Here is an 18,843-nt window from a genome sequence, read left to right on the forward strand (position 1 = left end):
TGTTTTTGCTTAACCACCAGAACCTCAGTAAAAATTGGGACTATTATTTCTGGAGATTCCAGAACTTCCTTTGGAAACATCCCCCAACTCTAAAGAAAGTCTGATGTAGCCTCGTAAAAATCCATGTTGTAATAGGGTGCTGTGTCACTGAGAACCACCGAAAAGACAGGGTTAAGGGCAAAAAACGAGCTGCAAACCATATATGGAGAAACCCTTTTCTTCACACTTGTGATGAACTCATGTTCTGCTTTCCGTTTTCTCAAAGCTGAAGTCGACTGTGCTTTGTGAAGCTGGCTCACCGACCCTCGGGACCTGCAGTGCCTCTGGATTCCAGCCTGCGGGTCTCCACGCCAGTCTGAGCATGCGAGTCACACTTGCTGTGACAGCCTGGATGCTCTCTGTGGTCTCCAGTTCTTCCTCTCCAGCAAATACTTTGCCAGATATCGAAAATGAAGATTTCATCAAAGACTGTGTTCGAATGCACAACAAGTTCCGATCAGAAGTGACTCCAAAAGCCAGTGATATGCTCTACATGGTAAGAAAAACATGAGTGCTTGTGGCAGAAGTCAGTCAAAAACAACGAATGTGGATTGATTGTGGTGGTGAATCCTTGGTAATCCTGACCAGTGCTCTCGCGGTGATGAAGGTGCGCTTTAACTTCACCACCTGCGATCAAAGCGAACCCAGTTTCGCTCTGCCTGCTCAATGCGTGTTATAAAGCAAGTGTGTGTTACTTCTCTTTTTGGACACGTCCTTTGCACACGTCCTCAGGTGCAATTTATGTCTCTTTTTTGCCTGTTAATTTTTGTGAGGTTTTTTTTGGTTTCGTTTTTTGTCTCTAGGTTGACTTTTTTTTGTTGCCGGCAGAGTACTGGCTTTCTCAGGGAGGCCGCAAGGCGTCTGGGGGAAAGGCTAGGATTTTGATTCAGTCAGGCTTGGGTTTGAATCCTAGGTCTGTGGCTTTGGCCTGGTTTTTAACCTTTCTGAGCTTCTTACGATAGGGGCTATTGTAGGTATGAAATTACAGAAAATGTGTGAAACCAGCATATGTTATTTTGCAACATAATAGACCTTCAGTGAAATGTTGTTCTGTGTCACTCACTTTGATTCTAAATTCCTCGAAACTAGATTATCGTGTCTCCCACTAACCCTAGTCAAAACTTGAAGACCATAATGTGATCCTCCACATATGGAGGACCTACATGTTTGTGGTCCTTCTCCATTCGGAACATCGTGCCTCACCTCCCATGCAAATTCCCACTTTGCTCACTGCGGTTACAGCGTTGGGTAACAGGTTCCATTCTTGACCCTCCTAGTGTTTCGTATTTATTTCTACAGACTTGGGACCCAGTACTAGCCCAAACTGCAAAAGCATGGGCAAGGAACTGTCAGTTTGCACACAACATACAGCTGAAGATACCCCACAAGCTGCACCCAAATTTCACTTCACTGGGAGAAAACCTCTGGACTGGGTCTCTGCACCTCTTTTCTGTGTCTTCAGCCGTCACAGACTGGTACAACGAAATTCAATACTATGACTTCAAGACTCAGAAATGTGACAAGGTCTGTGGCCATTATACTCAGGTAAGTATCTGCCTTATATTCTCTTGAAGCCGTCATTTCAAGGGTGAGGAGAAAGCTGGAATCTGGTGTTAAGAAAAATGTAGAGTAAGCTAATGTCCCTGTAAATATGAGAGAGTAGGGGTTACAGGCTTACTTTAAAAATAAATAAATGGAACAGACCCGAATACCAGAGGAGATAGTGCTTGAAGAGTGTAGTTACATGGACATAGGTGAAATGTGAGGCCCACCAATCTGCACAGCCTTTGAATAATTTTGATCACACCTGTCTTCCCGTGGTATTTTGTTCCATTTGTGAGCAATCAAAGGACCTTATGAGTAAATGGATTTATTCCAGGTACGAGTTCTCTAGGAAATTTGAGTCAGTTGTTCTGGGACTATAAAACTGGAAGAAATAAGCCTCCCAGACAGAAGCATCAATAAGAATTGAAGGGGGCTTCCCTGGTGGTCCAGTAGCACAGACTCTGTGCTTCCACTGCAGGGGGGCATGGGTTCGATCCCTGGTCGAGGAAGATCCGCATGCTGCGCAGTGTGGCCAAAAGAAAAAAATAAAACTGTGGTAATAATAGTTATGCTTCCATATCTTCTTAGTCTTTCAAACATGGCCTAAGAATCTATGATGTGCCACATAAAGAGGAAAAAAAAGTCCCAGACCCAGTGGAGAGCTCAACATACAAATTTGTACAAATAATCCTGTAGCTACCCTGCACCCACATCTACAGTATTAGTCTCAATAGCCACATTCAGAGCTTCTCGATGAGATTTTTTTTTTTTAATTCAAGCTGGTTTTGGCTTCCTAACTCTAATTCACATTTGCAACATGGTGGAAACAAATCCCTAGGAAAAGTCTTCTATAATCTTCTTAATATACTGCCTCCCTATACTGGCCACGTTTTCTTTATTTTATTTCCTGGCGGTCCTTGTCAAACCAATAACTAAAGGTAGTGAACCTATGTTTGACTGTTTTTTTGTTGTTGTCTTATTTGCGGTACGCGGGCCTCTCACTGTTGTGGCCTTTCCCGCTGCGGAGCACAGGCTCCGGACATGCAGGCTCAGTGGCCATGGCTCACGGGCCCAGCCGCTCCGCAGCATGTGGGATCTTCCCAGACCGGGGCACGAACCCTTGTCCCCTGCATCGGCAGGCAGACTCCCAACCACTGCGCCACCAGGGAAGCCTTGACTGGTTTTAATGTAGAAAAAAATTGTTGAAATGACGTCTGAGGGCAAAAGCATTTCTAACAAGCCAGTTAACTTGGAATATTAGGTGTTTTTAAAAAGCAAAATGTTGGTAGAAAAACTCAATATAGTTCAGCCTTATAAAGATTCTGACCTCACTGGTGGTGTTACAGATGAAACACGTTTGGCACAGTTATAGGAAATTGTTATAATGAGAGGGAAAGGGTTGATTTCAGTGAAGTTTTCATCTTAAGGTTATTGTAATCAAGGAGGAGCTATGACATCATCAGTAGCCTTAGTCCCTTTCTTGGAAATATAAGTAAGGTCTCCCCTAGACTTGCCCAATAAGCCATCAATTTTGGTTTATATTAACAAATAAACTTAACCAGAAATGAAATTTCATTGGATTCCCACAAATCCTAAAGGGCAAGAAAGCTAAATCCAGAGTGCCTACAAGTGGTATCTGATGCCATTATGCACTATGGTATTGATCTCCAGAAGTAATTGTCAGTCTGAAGGCGCTGACTCTCGCTCAGTCAGTGTTTAAGCTTCTCCCCTATTCTAGGCACTTTGTAAGGTACAGGTCATGCGTTTTAGTCCAGACTCCTGAAAAAACAGAGCCGGAGATAATAGCTTATGTGCTAAGATTTTACTTGGGAGTACGATTGCAGAGAAGTGAGAGGGAGGAGAAATGGCTTGTGGGGCAGGGAATGAGGGGCACAGCTGGGAATGGCCCCTGACCCTTGGGAGGTGACTTTTATTTGGAAGAGACGTGTGTAAGTGGATGTATTATAGCACATAGCTAGTGCAGCTTGGAGAAACTGACAAGGTGCCATGGGAGCAATGGGGAGAGAGCAACTGACCTGGCCAGAGGGAGGTATGGAGACACAGGACTTGTCCATACAGCAGGAGACATGTACGTTGGTTCTTAAACTGAGTGAGAGTTTGTCAAATGAAAAGGAAGGGCAAAAGAACTCCAGGCAAAATTAACAAGGTGTAGAAGATGTACAATGTGTACAAATGGACTTGGCATTTCAGAAGAATGGCAAGCAGCTTAACCCACCAAATACACAGGGATCCAAAGACTGTTAAATTGACAACAGTCTCCTAAACTCTGCAAGTTAAAAGACACTTCATGTCCATCATTCCAGGAAGTCAAAACAAGAGGAGGAAACTTCATTATATGTCATAGAGGCCTGAGATCTCAGAGGTGGCCCTCCCCAAATTAACAGAGCTTACTTGTAAATCTTCCTTTTGCATCTAGGGGAAAGAAAAAATGGCTACTATTTGGGACATAAGAAAACATTTCCTAAAATCCAGTTCCTTTCAGACAGGTAGCAGAGCCCAAAGTGAGTGGTCCTAACCTGTTCTCTTTAAAAGACCACTGCAGTCCACCCCCCAACTCAAATGATGGAGAGGATGTCCAGGGGCCCCCGGGTCTGGGAGGACGCAGCACCAGCAACTACTTCTTAAGTGAATGTGGTCCTCAGGTCTCCACGTTTAAGATCTCATTCAACTCTCACCACACGCCTCTAGGAGATGCTATTGTCCATAGATGAATAAACAGGCTCAGAGGGGCCAAGAGGTTGTTATCCCAGTGTCAGTTAGCTAGTAAGAGGAAGAGCTGGGACTCAGACATATGTTGCTTATCTAGTAAAGTAGTAGTATTTAGTAGTCATTGAACAAAGTTTAGATACCTTCCATGAGCTGTTTTTCCATCAATTGGAAGAAAGCTCTGACAGCTTGATTGAAGACTTCCTGTTGTTGTTGGTTTTTGTTTGTTTTTGCGGTACCCGGGCCTCTCACTGTTGTGGCCTCTCCCGTTGCGGAGCACAGGCTCCGGACGCGCAGGCTCAGTGGCCATGGCTCACGGGCTCAGCCGCTCCGCGGTATGTGGGATCCTCCCGGACCGGGACACGAATCCGTGTCCCCTGCATCGGCAGGCGGACTCTTAACCACTGCGCCACCAGGGAAGCCCAAGACTTCCTGTTTTTATCCTTGCAAGAAATCTTGCTGGGAGGTCCAAGATTACTCAGTTGCCATTTTAAATTCATGCTGGAAATTACCTCAAGCGGGTATTTGTAACTTCCCACTTACCCTCATCTTAATTGTTAATAAAAAGCAAGCTATTTTCAGATTTTGGCCAGTGAGCAGTGGTTGTACAGAGTAAAGACAGTAGATTCAGATGCATTATTACTTTTTGGCTGCATTGCTGTGCGTAGGCTTTCTTTAGTTGCGGCGAGCGGGGGCTACTCTTCATTGCGGTACGCGGGCTTCTCATTTCAGTGGCTTCTCTTGTTGCAGAGTACGGCCTCCAGGTGCACGAGCTTCAGTAGTTGCAGCACCCGGGCTCTGTAGTTGCGGCACGTGGGCCCTAGAGCGCACGGGCTTCAGTAGTTGGGGTGCGTGGGCTCAGTAGTTGTGGCGCACAGGCTTCAGTAGTTGTGGCACGCAGGCTCTAGCTGTGGCACATGGGCTTAGTTGCTCTGTGGCATGTGGGATCTTCCCAGTCCAGAAATCAAACCCATGTCCCCTGCATTGGCAGACGGATTCTTTTGTTTGTTTGTTTGTTTTGTTTGTTTTTTTGCGGTACGCGGGCCTCTCACTGTTGTGGCCTCTCCCGTTGCGGAGCACAGGCTCCGGACGCGCAGGCTCAGTGGCCATGGCTCACGGGCTCAGCCGCTCCGCGGTATGTGGGATCCTCCCGGACCGGGACACGAATCCGTGTCCCCTGCATCGGCAGGCGGACTCCCAACCACTGCGCCACCAGGGAAGCCCATGGCAGACGGATTCTTAACCACTGCACCACCAGGGAAGTCCCCAGATGCATTATTACTTCATGAAAGTGTGATATTTCTTGACATGTTAACTCAACGCTTTAGTTATGTCTTCACTAGAGATTTAAATTGTGGAAGAATTCTGGTGTATTAATATGGAAGATTATTTAGGTTAGATATTTTGTTGCCGACAGTTCATCTTTGTAAAGTTTGGGAATAGTTTGACTTAAATAGCTGGGTGGGGGACTTCTCTGGTGGTCCAGTGGCTAAGACTCCACGCTCCCAATGCAGGGGACCATTTTAAATTCATGATGGAAATTAACCTGCTCAGGAAACTAGATCCCACGTGCCGTGACTAAAAGATCCCGCGTGCCACAACTAAGACCCGGTGCAGCCAAATAACTAAATAAATACTAAAAAAAATAGCTGGGTGGACAGCAGCTCAGGCTTGATAGTGCTAAGAATGCCCACTAGATGGCACTAGTGATCTCATTTCTTTTTATCCCCACCCGTTGAAATTTTTATTTTTACACCCTCCCAGAACCAACGGAAGTGTGCGATGTTTCACTGTTTGTCTAGCTGATTTTTGTACATGTTGCATATTACTGATAATGAGTCAGATGGACTCATACTGAGAATTGAAAGGGGAAGACGGTGTAAAGGGGTTGTTAGCTAGAAGGAAGAGACATGCCTGCCCCCACTGGGTTGGGTTCCCCAGATGCAATGCTTTTGTTAGGTATAGGTTCCTGATTCTGCTAAAAAGGAAAGCATGCTGGAAGCATCTTGCTTAGGGCGTGGACTGTCCTCATGGCACTTTGTGGTCACGTAGCATTAAGTTCCACCCCTCATCTAGGAAAAGTTAGGGCAGCATGTATTTATTGATTTGTTATGCGGTTAAACATGTTGCATGTAACATGCTGAACACCATCCGGCCACTAGGAAAATTCTCAATGAGTAGCTCTTAATTTTTTTAAATTATTTTTGTTTACCATATTAAAAAATGAAAACATGCAACAGGAATCTGCCTGATTAAAAAAAAGTTTTAAAACAGAAGAAAATTAGTCATAAAAGAATAAAACATGAACATCTGCTGAGAGCTTGCTAAGTTCCATAAGCTGTTCTAATCACTTTCTTATTAGCCCATTTAAAATGTCAAAATAAGCCTGTGGAGTAGGTGGTGTTACCCTCATTTAATAGACGAGGAAGCTGAGGCCAAGGTCACACAGTGGGTGGCTGAGCTGAAATATGAACTTGGTCTTTGTAACCCCAGAGCCCACAGAGTTGAACCCAGAACCCGAATGCCCATGAAGCTATTAAAAAGAGGCCAACTTGAATGGATAAATAAACTGATACATCCATGCAATAAATATTACTCGGCAGTGAAAAGGAGAGGGACTAGTAACGAATGCAACAACGTGAGTGAATCTCAAATGCTTACGCTCAGTGAAAGAAGCCAGATTGAAAAAGCTACATTTAAACTGATTCCATTTATATAACATTCTGGAAAAAGCGAAACCACAAGGACAGAAAATAGATTAGTGATTGCCAGGGGCTGGGGGTGGGAGCTGACCACAAAGGGGCACAAGGGAGCTTTGGCGGAAATGTTCTAGATATTGAATATGGTGGCGGCTGCACAACTACATGCTTTTGTCAAAATTCATAACCTAAAAAGGATGTCCTCTATGTTAATTACAACCTGATTTAAAGAGAGCCCAACTAAAACACAAGATGAATGGTAACTAACATTTGCACTGTCTTGGAAAAAAGAGATCAGAAATGTAAAAGAAAGTAGAATAAAAGAAATAGCATAAAGCATTAAATGTGTGTGGGAGGAACCCAAAGATTAAGAGTACTTGAGACCTGAGATACAACACTGGAGGAAAGTGCTCAAAGACCAAAGGATCAAAATATAAAATGATTGACTCAGGCGATTGTACTCCCAACATGGCCCATTAGCATGCATAAGAATCACCTGAGAAACTTGTTAAAATAGAGAAACTTTTTGGCTGAATAATGTTCCAATATGTGTGTGTGTGTACCTGTGTGTATGCGTGTGTATATAAATATACTACATTTTCCTTAAGGAAATCCTGTCATTAGCATGGATAGATCTACAGGTATTATGCTAAGTGAAGTAAGTCAGACAGAGAGACAAATACCGTATGATCTCATTTATGTGTGGAATCTTAAAAAAATAAAACAAACTCTTAGAAAACAGATTGGTGGTTGCCAGAGGTGGGGGATGAGTGAAATGGGTGAACGTGGTCAAAAGGTACAAACTTCCAGTTATAAGATAAATAAGTCCTGGGGATGTAATGTACAGCATGGTGACTAGAGTTAACAATACTGTATTATGTATTTGAAAGTTGCTAAGAGTATATCTTAAAAGTTCTCATCACAAGAAAAAACTTGTAACCATGTGTAGTGATAGGTGTTAACTAGATATTGTGGTGACCATTTTGCAATATATACAAATACTGAATCACTGATTACACTGTACACCTGCAACTAATATAATTTTGTATGTCAGTTATATCTCAATTTAAAAAAAATACAGATTTCAAGGACAATTCCAGTGACTCTCATGCAGTAGGACTGAGATGGGCCCAGAAATCTGCATTTTAAACAAAGCACCCCAGAGGAAGTCACTTTGAGGTGCAGTGAATAGAAATGAAGAAATTTAAAAATAAATACAAAAATGATTGGGAAATTAAAGTACAAGCATCACACCTGAGAATGGCCATAAAACTAAGTGCTCTCGGGGAGATAGAGGCCTGATTTATTTGGTTACCTGGCGTTCCCTGCAGGGGATTCCAGGGTGTGAGATGGGAAGGGAGACACCCCACCTCAACCAGGGAGGGCCGTCCTTCCCCAAAGGAGAGCGCTGATCCTCTGTGGGAGACCAGCACCTGCCTCCCCGGGTCCTCCCCAGCTGTCACACAAGGAGGTGGACAGATTGCAGAGCGTCCTGGCGCCCCCGGCACTGCCCAGCCCTCGCTAGCTCCTCCCCCACCTCCTACTCCGTCCACGAGCCTCGGAGGAGCTGCCTCCATCCTAATCCCCTTCCCCAACTCTACACTCTCTCCCCAGAGAGATGTCCTTAATTGATTTTTTTTTTTTTTTGAGTAAATTTGACCTTTTTCAGCAGACACACCGGCCTTGCCTCAGTTCTGTGCGTCTTTCCCACCTCGGGGCTGGCTCACACAGGTGTGCCCTCTGCTGGGAATCTTCTCTGGCCTCCCGGACCAGCTCACTTTCCGCATCGGCCTCACTAACTCACTCAGAGCAGGATCCCTGCTGTAAACCCCCTGCGCGCCCTCCGCTTCCCCTTCACAGAGCTCAAAACCCTAGCCTGACGGTTTTTTGACTGCTTTTCTCTGCATTTTGTGAAGGCACCCGCTGGCTCCAGCTCATTCATCTCCCTGTATTTGGTACAACTAGTCACAAAGTTGCTAAATATATATATATATATATGTAAAAATAATGTAAAATTCAATTTCGTATAACTGTAAAAAGGAGTGCATTTAATTGCTGGCTTAAACCCACATACTAGATTTTTAAAATACTTTAAATACTTTTTTCTTCCGCCTTCTATTACAGCAAACAGTCTCAGTTAGGATGAGCTGTGTAATTTGTGTGGCCTAATGCAAAATGAAAACGTGGATCCCCTTGTTCAAAAATCATGGGAAAAGTGCCACTGAAAGTGCTAAAATGCGTGACAGCACTGAACTAAACCAAGTGTGGGGCCCTTCTGCTCACGGGGTCCAGTGGGACAGCGCGCCCTCTCCCGGAAGCTGGCCCTGTTCTTGCTTTCCCTCCTGTGCCACCAGCCACTCCTTTTCAGTGTTTTGCTGGCTGTTTTTTTCTTTATCCCATGCTCTCATTTAGGTGTTTATTACCTTTGCTTACAAGATCTAATCCATTCCCACGTCTTCCAGGTTTGTGTCTCGAGCCATGCTCTGCCCTCTGACCTGCAGACGGTCGTCTGACGGGCATCTCAAGAGTAGCAGGAACAGAACTGAACCCCTTGTCTGCGTTCCCACCCACTTCCTCCTTCCCTCATTTCCCCATCTCAGCAAATGTTGTTCAGACCCAAACACTGACCTGATTTTTCTCTTTCGCTCTTACCCCACCCTCAAACCCAAAGCAAACCCTTTCAGCTTCACCCCTAAGCTGAACCACGGACCTGGTCAATTCTAGGGAAGCCCCTGCCACCACCGCAGGGAGAGTCACCATCTGCTCTTTCCAGGACCAGTGAAGCACTCTCCCCGGTTCCCTCCCTCTTTTCACCCTTGTTCTTAGTCCATCTGGTTTAACAACCAAAGTGACCTTCCCAAGACCTGGAAAAGGGACTCTCCCTCCCTCCACTGCAAGATTCCCATGAGCTGCTCCTCTCTCTGTGACCTCATTGCCTGTGCTTCTCCCCCACTCCTGGATCCCAGCTCCGCTTGCCTTTATTTATTTATTTTTGGCTGTGTTGGGTCTTCGTTGCTGCGCGTGGGCTTTCTCCAGTTGCAGCGAACGGGAGCTACTCTTTGTTGTGGTGCATGGGCTTCTCATTGCGGTGGCTTCTCTTGTTGCGGAGCACGGGCTCTAGGCGTGCGGGCTTCAGTAGTTGTGGCTCACGGGCTCTAGGCGTGCGGGCTTCAGTAGTTGTGGCACGTGGGCTCAGTAGTTGTGGCTCACGGGCTCTAGGTGCACGGGCTTCCGTAGTTGTGGCACACGGGCTCCATAGTTGTGGCTCGCGGGCTCTAGTGTGCAGGCTCAGTAGCTGTGGTGCACCAGCTTAGTTGCTCCACGGCATGTGGGATCTTCCCGGACCAGGGCTTGAACCCGGGTCTTCTGCATTGGCAGGCGGATCCTTAACCACTGAGCCACCAGGGAAGCCCCTCTGCTTGCCTTCTTTCTGCCACTCTTGCACACAGACTCCACGCCAGGGCCTTTGCCCCAAGGGCTCCCTCTGCACGGATGCTCTTCCTCCACCAGTCGGTCTCCTGCACGTTTTGAGCGCTGCCTCCTCATCATTCAGGCCTCACCTGAAACGCCGCCTCCACACTCGACGCCTTCCCTGCGCACCCAAGTGAAAGCAGCCCTCTTCCTCCCCAGCAGTCACTCTCTATCCTGTTAGCCTATCTCTTCATTGCACTAGCTGGCAAAATTAGCTTAGTTATTATTTCTATTTCACACACACACCTTGTACACACACACATTGTACACACACACACACACACACCTTCCAACCAAATTCTGACTACCTAAAACTTCCCTGGTGGTAACTGCTTTACCTAAGTAGAGTTAATATGCCTCACTGTGTTTACGAAGGCCTTATCATACTCAAGTGTTCATTTTAGTATCTCTCTCTTCTTAACAATCCGTATTTTCTTTCAGATTGTTTGGGCAGATAGTTATAAAGTTGGCTGTGCAGTACAGTTTTGTTCTCGAGTTTCTGGCTTTGAAAGTCTTCGCAATGGAGCACATTTTATATGCAACTATGGACCAGCGTAAGTGCCCAAATTAACCTCTTTCTGGGGGAAAAAAACTATTTTAAAAGTATTTACCTTCATTACAGAAAATAAATCTGGGTAATAAAGAAAGTGTAAAAGAGAAAATTAACGTTACCCTTAATTTCTCTGCCCAGAGATCTACTCCATTTACATTGATACCTTTTTCTTTGTATGTGTGTGTTTGTGTGTGTCTGTGTGTACACACCTTTATAAACACTACCTAAACACACACACACGCGAACACATTTTTAATTTATTTATTTTTGCTGTGTTGGGTCTTCGTTTCTGTGCGAGGGCTTTCTCTAGTTGTGGCAAGCGGGGGCCACTCCTCATCGCGGTGCGCGGGCCCCTCACTATCGCGGCCTCTCTTGTTGCGGAGCACAGGCTCCAGACGCGCAGGCTCAGTAGTTGTGGCTCGCGGGCCCAGTTGCTCCGTGGCATGTGGGATCCTCCCAGACCAGGGCTATGAACCCGTGTCCCCTGCATTAGCAGGCAGATTCTCAACCACTGCGCCACCAGGGAAGCCCCGAACACATTTTTAAGAGTAGGAGAGGGGCTTCCCTGGTGGCGCAGTGGTTGAGAGTCCGCCTGCCGATGCAGGGGACACGGGTTCGAGCCCCGGTCTGGGAGGAGGATCCCACATGCTGCGGAGCAGCTGGGCCCGTGAGCCATGGCCGCTGGGCCTGCGCGTCCGGAGCCTGTGCTCCGCAACGGGAGAGGCCACGACAGTGAGAGGCCTGCGTACCGCAAAAAAAAAAAAAAAAGAAGAAGAGTAGGAGAATTAAAATGTTTTCAGGGACCTAGATTAATTGGATTTTGTAATAACACCACAAGATGGGAAGATTAATATTCCATTATATTTATTAACTTATTAAAAACATTTCAAACCAGAACAAAAACCCACTCTGAATTGAATTTCTCAATTCATATAACTTATTTCATTTACTTTTGACAGTTTTGTTCTTGAAACAGACATCATTTTTCTCCCTTTGGAAAATGGGAAGACATATGACATTCTCCTCCAACTTCCTTTAAACTTATATATGTGTGCTTATGCATTGTACACATACTTAGAAAACTGAAATGATGAAAATACACGTTTTCTATTTTTTACTTAAAATTACATATGAGCATTTTCCATGGCACTGAAGTTTTAAACATGATTACAATAATTAAAAACAATGCCATAACGTTTGTATAAAGCTTACTATGTACTAAGCACAGTTCTAAGTGCTTCTCATATATTAAACTTATTTAATCTTCATAAAAAGCCTGTAAGTTCTACTATTACCCCTGTTTTGCAGATAAGACAACTGAGGCCCTGACAGGCAACCAAGGAAACTAAACCTTCCTACTTCCTTATTGGGCAGAATACTTTAGGTTCCTTTGTCTTTCTGTGTTTTTATTTTATTGAAGTCTAGTTGATTTACAGTTTTTTATTAGTTTCTGGTGTACAGCAAAGTGATTCAGATATACACGTATGTAATAGTTTGCATCTGCTAATCCCAAACTCCCACTCCATCCCTCCCTGACATCCCCACGGGCTCTTGGCAACCACAAGTCTGTTCTCTCTGAGTCTGTTTCTGTTTTGTAGGTAAGTTTGTGTCATATTTTAGATTCCAAATACAAGTGATAGTATATGGTATTTGCCTTTCTCTTTCTGACTTACTTACTTTGATAATCTCTAGGTCCCTCCATGTTGCTGCAAGTGGCATTATTTCATTCTTTTATGGCTGAGAAGTATTCCATATATATATATATATATATATATATATACACACACACACACCACATCTTCCATCTTCTTTATCCATTCATCGTAGATGGACACTTAGGTTGTTTCCATGGCCTGGCTATTGTAAATGGTGCTGCAATGAACACTGGGGTGCACGTGTCTTTTAGAATTATAGTTTTGTCCAGATATATGCCCAGGAGTGGGATCACTGGATAACATAGCGACTCTGTCTTTAGTTTTTTGAGGACCCTCCATACTGTTTTCCATAGTGGCTGCACCAATTTACATTCCCAGTGAGGGAATGTAAACCCTCACTGTTGGAGGGTTCCCCTTCCTCCACACCCTGTCCAGCATTTATTATTTGTAGACTTTCTAATGATGGCCATTCTGACCGGTGTGAGGTGGTACCTCATTGTAGTTTTGGTTTGCATTTCTCTAATCATTAGTGATCTTGAGCAGCTTTTCATGGGCCTATTGGCCATCTCCATGTGTTCTTTGGAGAAATGTCAATTTAGATCTTCTGCCCATTTTGGGGTTTTTTTTTGTTGTTGCTGCTGTTATTGAGTTGTATGAACTTCCCTTCATCGGTTGCATCATTTGCAAATATTTTCTCCTAGTCCATAGTTTGGTTTTTCGTTTGTCTATGATTTCCTTTGCTGCGCAAAAGCTTGTAGGTTTGATAGGTCTCATCTGTTTATTTTTGCTTTTATTTCTGTTACCTTGGGAGACTGTAGGTATCTTTGTCCTAATCATTCCCATCTAAAGTCAGGCCTTTTCAGTAGCATGTTTCTCCCAAGATGAATTCTATTTCCCTAGAAGTCACAGCTGCCTTGTTTTTAGCTTGTTTTTGAAGTAGCAATTCTCCCCTCTTCTTTATAGTATGAAATGCACAATTAAAGTATGAAGTAGCATAAATGACTGCATTAAAAACATTCTAGAATTTAACTACTCAATGAGTACTGTGCTTTTTAACAATGAAAGATACTCCAATGATTAATGTCCATTTTGGATATCTTTTGTAATTATCAGAATCTCTACTATATTCCTTTGACTATTTTCCACAGGGTAGCATAAGCATGAGTAAATTTGAGACAACCTAAATTAATTTGGAGCCAAATGAGATTTGAACATATCTTTTTAGCTGGAAATGAGGTGTTAATAAAAAGTAATGTCTCAACTCTGAAGATTAATGTGTAGTATTAAGAGAGAGGAATCCATGAACTTGGATTAGAAAAAAGTTACATCTTCTTCACTAACTTCTACTGAAAGTAACATTTCTTTATGAAGATAACACTCCAATCGTTATCAGCAGTAGCTATGACTGTACTGTACTACCTGTATCTTTATCAGATATGTTCATATCACTTTCTAGTTGCTGCATCTCTCTCAAAATAGTTTTTATCACTACCTTGAAATTACTGTAATTATTAGACTCCCTGCTAGCTCTTACCTAATACTTAATAGAGAAGTACATATTAGTAGATCACAAATATTTTTAACAGGTTAATAACTATTTCAACTTAATTTGTTTCCTTTATAATCCTATGAACTTTATTTTAGGTGTTTTTAAACTATTTTGAGAAAGAGCCCGCATGCTCCACCAGGCTGCCAGAGGGCACAGGACACGAAAAAGTGAAGAACCCCTTTCCAAAAGCAGAGTTCCAAAAAAGATGAGAGCAGTGGCAGGCTCACTGAGATAAATGTACAGCCTTTCACCATTGCTACTCCAGAGATATTCATGGGGACATAAAATGTTTGGTTATTATTTCATTTTCTAATCTGTGATCTTGGTCAATTACTTACACTCTGTGCCTCAGCCTCTAGCTATGGGGATTAAAAAAATTATAGTATCTTCCTCATAGGGTTATTGTGAAGATTGATTCATTCGAGGATGCTTAGAACAGTGCCTAGTACACGAAGAGTATTCAGTAATTATCTATTATTCATATCACATCTTTTATGTGAAAACAAATTGCATTATAGAAACTCCCCCATATTTCTTGTTATATTCTTTTAGAAAGCTCTTTCCCCAGCCAAATGGCTCCTATCCAATAAAAACTATGGAGGTTTGCTAGACTGAGGAGAAAAAAATGTGGGTCATGGTAGCTTTTCTAAGACGGACAGTTTTTTGGATGGCAGTGATCACATAGGCCAGAAAGTAGAGGGAGTACTGCTCTGAAATCAGACAAATCTAGGTTTCGTTCTGACTCTGACATCTGTACCTTGTGATTTTTGGCAAGTTACTTTATTTTTTTTATTTTTAGTGGTACGCGAGCCTCTCACTGTTGTGGCCTCTCCCGTTGCGGAGCACAGGCTCCGGACGCGCAGGCTCAGCGGCCATGGCTCACGGGCCCAGCCGCTCCACGGCATGTGGGATCTTCCCAGACCGGGGCACGAACCCGCGTCCCCTGCATCGGCAGGCGAACTCTCAACCACTGCGCCACCAGGGGAGCCCCCTACTTTATTTTTTAGAGGTTTAGTTTCCTTATCTGTAAAATAGAAATAAAAATAACTTCCTCCCCGAGTTGTCTTAAGAATTAACTGAGATGATTAAGACATAGGTTCCTAAACACAGGCACCTAGAATGAACTCTGCAAATATTAGCAGGCTTCCATTTCTGCTTCCCCCTCTCCTCTTCTCTTACCAACCCTCTGAATCTGCTGACTTCCATCCTAGGATTTAGCCAAGGACCATAATAAATTGCAATTAAAAAAAAAAAGACAGAAACCAAAAACTCTCCTAATGGACAGTTTTCCTCTACTTCACAGAGGCAATTACCCAACCTGGCCATATAAAAAAGGATCCACATGCAGTGCCTGCCCCAGTAACGACAACTGTCTGGACAATCTCTGCGGTGAGTAAAAGGAGCAATCTACCAGTAATACAATGTGTTCAAAACTCTTGTAACTTTCTACAGAGCTAAGAATGCAAACATTTGTTTTATCCTAACAGCTATTTTCAGGGAAAGTGGCATCACGTAGCAATCAAACCAGTGGCTTACTGTCCTGGGAATGAATATATGGTTCAAGAGAAATTTAAAGAAGCAAATAATATTCTTTAGTTAGCGCTAATCGGAAAAACAACAAACGACTCTGATGCTGGGAAACTGTAGACCCAAGATTTGCTAATTGCAGCAAGATCAAAAATTTGTATAACAAAGTTAACCAAAAGAATTCTAAATTGTGTGATACTACCTGTCCAAGCACTCAAGACTTGCATTTTCATCTGCAGAATCAGATAAATGAAATAAAGCTGCAACATGGCACTTTTTACTAGTTAGACAGCATTTAATGAGGAACAGTGGAGGCCAATGAAGCTACATTTCCAAGGATGTTTTACATAACTTTGAAATATTAATACACAACTGGCCAAGAGTCTATTTATGGTTCCTGTCCCAGACACATTCCTTTCCATCTCAGTATGTTTTTTTTTTTTTTTACTTTTTGCCATGGTGTGAAGGAAAACCTCAATCAAGCTACTGCAGTTGTGCAAATCCTCTATAGGACTTTTGTGTCCAGATCTGTAACCAACTGAACCCCTCAGGGCTGCAGGGCTGGGGCGGGGTGCTAGCAGCAGGAGGGTAGAGTGGACTGAGTTTAATTGCATAAATTTTTGTTTGGCCAAAGTGTTGCATTGCTTACACGTTTCCTAAGGTCCCTTCCGGGTTTAAAATTATAGAATTCTTTTCAACTGCTTTTCCCTTCCTCCTGATTTGTAAACACTGAGTTGTCATTTTTACTCCAGCTACAGAGACGCTTTTTCTACCGGCTTTCTGAGCCAGTCATTTCTCTCCAGTTCAACCATTCTTTCCCTCATAATTAGTTTTGTTTAGAGAACTCACTAACATGTAGCCATAGTGCAACAAATCCCTTCTCAGAGCACCAATATGTTAACTGAATTTTCCATGTTACTCCAACACTACAAAAGCATGTCTTTTTTTTTCCAAGTTAGGCAGTATGACATAAGAGTTAAAACCACAGATTTTAGAAACAATATTTCTGAGTTCAATTTCCAGTTCCACCACTGTGACGCTGGGCAAGTGTCTGGACCTGTTTCCTCATTAATGAAATGTAGACGGTGGTACCTCTTCACAGGTTTAGTGAAATGAATGAAAAAAAATTACATCTAGAACAAGTGCCTGGCATACAGTATCACTCAATAAATATTGTCTATTATCCCCAAATTCATCCTTCCCATAATCTCAGATCTTGAGTTTACTCTTGGTATTTTGGTGTCTTCTTTATGCCCAAAGTTTTAGATGATGTTTTTATGCTCATGAACAAGACTCATGCTTCTTTAGAATCTGTGATGAAAACTGAGACAATAATTTTAAATTATGTAAAAAGTAATTTAACTGTTGCCACCGGTTAGCTGTCTTTCCCACTAGACTCTGAATTCCAAACAGGCAGGAATTATGCCTATCTAATTCAACTTTGTAACCAAAGTGCCTAGTCTGGAAGGCAAATAATGGCTAATTTGCCTATTTCCTAAAAAAGACCATTCTCTATAAAAACCTAGACAGTAACACCACCATCAGCCCAATGATAACAAGAAGAAAACTGCTGGAGTTTTAGCTTTTGATCTTAGAGATCTAGCGTGAAATGGTCTCTAACCTTGTGGGATAGAATTCAGAAAATCAAGGCTGTAGTCCAATAATGAAAAGCCCCTGGGCTCTGAAGAGAGACAAAGGAAAACGCATGCTAATTTGCAGGGGGTAAGGGTTAGAGGATAAAAGCTTTTATCAGATTTCGTCTCTGACATATTGTGGCAAACACTGGAGGAAAAAAATCCCTTTGTGGTCTTCTAGATACTGGTAGGTTCAATAAATACCAATGGAGGCCAAATCAGGATGGTTTTGCAAAATGTGCTGGGCACACCAATGGTACACAAGCTGATTTTAGCTAGTGCATGGATGACATTTGTGTCAATATTCAAAAGTTGAATGTTTAACATTTTAAAAATATATATGTAAGAAAAAATATAACTAGCAAGCATATCATACCTTGATTTCATGGATATAACTGCCAAGAAAAGTTAAAGAAGCAGAAGCTTCGTGGCAATTCACCACAGACAAAGCCCAGTCAGTCACAGGTATGATGACCAGGGATGCTCACGAGTACCAGAGGGTCAGCTGCTTGATGGATTCCACCATAGGAATGCAACAGCAGCTGGCATAGAACCAGTGTAAAAGAGGTGTCTGACCATTTAAAAAGTGTAAGGCTATGGCAGATGTGGAATTCTCTTCCCAGTGCTCTGAATGTCAAAATCTTAATAAAGCTCAGTGGAAGGAGAGGAGTAAATACGACTTTGATATCCAAATGCCCTGATATACTAATAACAGACTGGAACGTATGAGAGGCCGCTGTCTCTTCATTACTGACTGATCGTAGATAGTAGCATTCTTCTCAGGAGAAACTTATTTTAAGGAAAATGTTTTAATAAATTGCTCACACTGATTATTACTAATACTTATTTTTGATTCTGTTTTATTTTAATTGCATTTATCTGCCAGTTACATTATGTAAAATGATTTTCCATTTATAGTAGTGGTATATAAAAAGTTTACATATAAAGGTTATATAAACAAGTTGATTGCAACAGTCAATGGTTATAATTAAGAGACTTGGCTTTTAAAAAGAAAACAAAACAAAAGCCTCACCAATATCTATTCTTTTAATTTTTTTCTTTCTTCTGATTTTATAGCTAACCCACAACGAGACAAAGTGACACGTATGTATATAAACCTTAAATTGTATAAGATCTATCTGAGCTATGTTACTGCATTATGAGGAATAACATTTAAGAGGATATTTTATGTTTGTTTCACAGGTTACTACTCTGTTGTGTTTCCAGACTGGCCAATATTTCCACGTAACAGAAACATGTCTCTTTTCCTCATTGTTACTCCACCAATCCTAATACTGAGTGTTATAATTATCAGTTTGGTCAAGCACAAATACCCTCATTTAGCTCTTCTGAACTAATACAATCCAGGGGGGGGAAAAGCCTCAATCATACATGGCTTTAAAAAATAAATAAAAATTGGGTGTATTTCTAATTTGCAGCAAAC

General features: G+C 42.6%; 1 protein-coding gene across 1 annotated transcript; it reads left to right on the forward strand.

Moving 5' to 3' along the window:
* The first annotated feature begins 261 nt into the window (after positions 1-261).
* On the forward strand, positions 262-18,831 carry GLIPR1 (GLI pathogenesis related 1). The gene is made up of 6 exons (XM_082635348.1): positions 262-535; positions 1,339-1,584; positions 10,923-11,035; positions 15,542-15,627; positions 18,477-18,503; positions 18,603-18,831. Exons 1-6 carry the CDS (start codon positions 362-364, stop codon positions 18,755-18,757), a joined length of 801 nt encoding a protein of 266 aa, XP_082491474.1. The 5' UTR covers positions 262-361; the 3' UTR covers positions 18,758-18,831.
* The last annotated feature ends 12 nt before the right edge of the window (positions 18,832-18,843 follow it).

The sequence above is a fragment of the Mesoplodon mirus genome (assembly GCF_964341445.2).
Source record: "Mesoplodon mirus genome assembly, chromosome: 11".
Classification (NCBI taxonomy): Eukaryota; Metazoa; Chordata; class Mammalia; order Artiodactyla; family Ziphiidae; genus Mesoplodon; species Mesoplodon mirus.